The 3,373-nt window shown below is 36.5% G+C and overlaps 1 protein-coding gene across 1 annotated transcript; it reads left to right on the top strand.

Annotated features, from left to right (window-relative positions):
• The first annotated feature begins 1,259 nt into the window (after positions 1-1,259).
• LOC110907742 lies at positions 1,260-2,735 on the top strand. The gene has a single exon (XM_022152677.1). It carries the CDS (start codon positions 1,260-1,262, stop codon positions 2,733-2,735), a length of 1,476 nt encoding a protein of 491 aa, XP_022008369.1.
• The last annotated feature ends 638 nt before the right edge of the window (positions 2,736-3,373 follow it).

Raw genomic sequence — 3,373 nt, 5'->3', positions numbered from 1 at the left:
TTATCACATTGTATCAAGAACATTTATATATCAAAACACAAAGTTGGTGTTAACTTGCATCTATAGTGTTCGTAGAACATTAATCTACAAGTGTTTGAAACCTTTTTTTACATGTCATTTAAGCAAGGTTAAATAAATATAAAATTAAAGTTACAATACGACTCTCTCAAGTTTCATTACACTTACCCTTTATATCCCACACTTTTTCATTTGTTTTTTTTTTCCTAGCTGTCTTTTGACACATGATCTACTCACAAATAATTACTTTTTGTTATGACTTTAAGAAATATGATATTTTATAAATCACGAATAATGTTCAAAACATAAATTTAGAACATTATCAAAACATAAATGTAATAATGTAGAAGTTATCAAAACATAAATGTAGGTTTAGAGCTTCTTTTTCGTAAATCTAATTTTGTTCAAAAGTGTGTGACATGCTTATTCTTTTAATGTTTATTCAAATTCAAATATACCGTTGTGGCTACCTTATTTTTATCTACGTTTCTGCATGAATTTATTCAAACTCGAACCTTACAAATTTCCCACTACATTAACACGTGTGCGGTAACGCACGGGTTCACATCTATCTACTAGTTAATATACAAAGATGATTTATATATTCATGCATGATATGAGGGGATAACTTTAGAACTGTTAAATATATTGTTAGTAAAATATATTTAGTTGTTGGATATAGGTTGTTTCATCGTATCCGTATATCGTCATCGTTATCATTGTTATTGTTATTACAGAAAACACACACTGCATAACAAACACGGGAAAAGGAGAAAATAACATTTGTATTCGTGTATATGAATTATTAAAATAATAATAAGTGTTGGAAATGAATCAAGGTCCTAGATTTCATGATCTCCTGAAAAGAGAAAAGCATTTTATAAATTATAAATATAATCGGTCCTAGATTTCATGATCTCCTGAAAAGTGAAAAGCATTTAATAAAATTATAAATATAATCGGGTAAAATCATGACCCATAAACCAATTACGTAGGAAAACGATATTATGATGCATTCAAATGGTTGTTTGTGTCATTCCACTATTCTAGAAGGGTATTGTTAAATATACCCAAAAAGTCAATTTCTTTTATTTTTCCCATAAAGCTGCTCATTTCAGTCAATAATTGTTTTATTTTTCCCATAAAAAGTCCTCGTGAATGGGTAGCCGACAAAGGAGTTCAAATTTAAGAGGGGTCTTAGGCAGGGTGACCCCCTCTCCCCGTTCCTTTTCATTTTGGCTATGGAGATCGTTAACATTTTCATGCAGAGGGCTAGCGAGTCGGGGATTTTTCAAGGCTGTAATCTCCCGAACAATGGCCCTAGAATATCTCATCTTTGCTACGCGGACGATGTTATCTTCATCGGAGCTTGGTCGAGTAACAATATTCTGGCTTTGAATCGGATTTTGAGGTGGTTGTGCTTGGTCTCTGGCCTCAAGGTCAACCGGAATAAATGTCATCTTTACGGTGTTGGAGTTCCTCAGGCTGAGGTTGCCCGTTTAGCAGCCCTTGCAAACTGCTCAGCGGGGTCTCTTCCTTTTCTTCACTTGGGAGTGCCTATTGGTGTCAACATGAAGCGGGCTAGGTACTGGAAGCCGGTGCTCGATAAATTTTCTTCCAAATTGTACAAGTGGAAAGCTCGACACCTCTCGTTTGCGGGTCGTATGACGTTAGCCAAATCGGTCCTCGGGAGTCTCCCGTCATATTATCTCTCTTTGTTTGCCGCTCCTAAATGTGTGCTAAAGAGTATGAAGAAGATACGAAGAGACTTCATTTGGGGCAAGTCTTCTACGGGTCACAAGATGAGATGGATAAGATGGGAGTCGTTGGTGAAAGCAAAAAAATTCGGGGGGATGGGTCTCGGGGCTGTTCAAGGTTTCAACCTTGCCATGCTTTCTAAATGGTGGTGGAGGTTCAAGGCGTCCCCCAATGAGCTATGGGCAAAAGTGGTGACCGCGATCCATCACTCCAATAGTTCTAATTCCCCTCCGAACTTCGTTCCGCTGAAAAAATCTATCACCGGTGTCTGGAAGGATGTCGTTTCAGTTGAAGCAGCTTTCGCCAGTCGCGGTGTCAGTTTATCGGCAAACATCGTGCCTGCTGGAGATAGCTGGAAATGGAGTTCCGACCCCAATGGGTCGTTCTCGGTCAAACAGGTCCGCCTCGACCTTGATTCGGCTGACGCGACTTCTGGCAGCGAGAGTTTTGTTTATGATTGGAATCCTTGGGCTACTCCTAAAGCTAACTACCTTCTGTGGAGGGCCATGACCGGTAAAATAGCGTCAAAAGTGGGGCTGCATATCAGAGGGATTCCTCTCGGTGACACCTGCTGTTCTCGGTGTGGCTGCGAAGAGGAGGACCCGGACCATATTTTTGTAAGGTGTCTTTGGGCCAGGTGCATCTGGTGGAACGTGTTAGTTTGGATGAGGGTTCCTTATCCGGCTAATATTTCGAACCTGAAGGAGCTGATCGACTTCATCAAGAATCAGCCGGGTGGTAAGGTTTGGAAACGTATCGTTTATTTGGTCGCTTTGGCAACGGTTTGGAGTATTTGGAGAGCCAGGAACGAGAAGGTTTTTGAAGACCGTTTCATCCCTATCCTTCTTTCGGTCGAGCAGGCTAAGGAGGACGCTTTTCTTTGGGTATGCAACCGGACAAACCTTAAGAAGATCTGCTGGGAAAAATGGAAAGACTTTGATCTTTTAGATTTGTTGTAATTTGTTTTTCTCTTGTTCCTGTCGGCTTTTGGATTTGCTTTTGTTCTCAGCCTCTTGCTGGCTCTTTATATCTATACATATAATAAAGTAAATCACATGAGGACACATGGCCTTTTATGAGTTAATCTCAATTATTTTTTCCCTCCTAAATAAATAGATATAGATAATATTTTTTTAATAAGATTCAAATAAAAGAAATATTATTTTAATACATGAATTTTATCTTTTATCCTTTACCCTAAATAAATAGATATAGATTATATCTCAAATAAAAAATATATTATTTTAATCCATAAACTTTATCTTTTACCATTTTGTTTTCCATTTATATTTTTCATATCTTTGCTTTATAGTAGAGATTAATAAAATTCAATTATAATAAAATAAATATGTAAATAACTAATGGCTTTACTAACGTTTTAGACTTTTAATGTAAAAACATTAATAAAATATAAGTAATAATAAAATAAATATATAAGAACTAAAGTTGGTAGGCATAATTCATATGAGATTATTTTGTTTAGAATTTTTTAGAATTTTTTTATTGTTAGTTATTTTTACAAATTAATCATTTTTAATTGGTTGCTTTTATAGGCGAGATCGTATACTTCCATATGGTAAGGGGATGCGACAGTCGA

Source organism: Helianthus annuus, chromosome 14 (assembly GCF_002127325.2).
Source record: "Helianthus annuus cultivar XRQ/B chromosome 14, HanXRQr2.0-SUNRISE, whole genome shotgun sequence".
NCBI lineage: Eukaryota > Viridiplantae > Streptophyta > Magnoliopsida > Asterales > Asteraceae > Helianthus > Helianthus annuus.
This window is presented reverse-complemented; position numbering and strand designations above follow the sequence as displayed.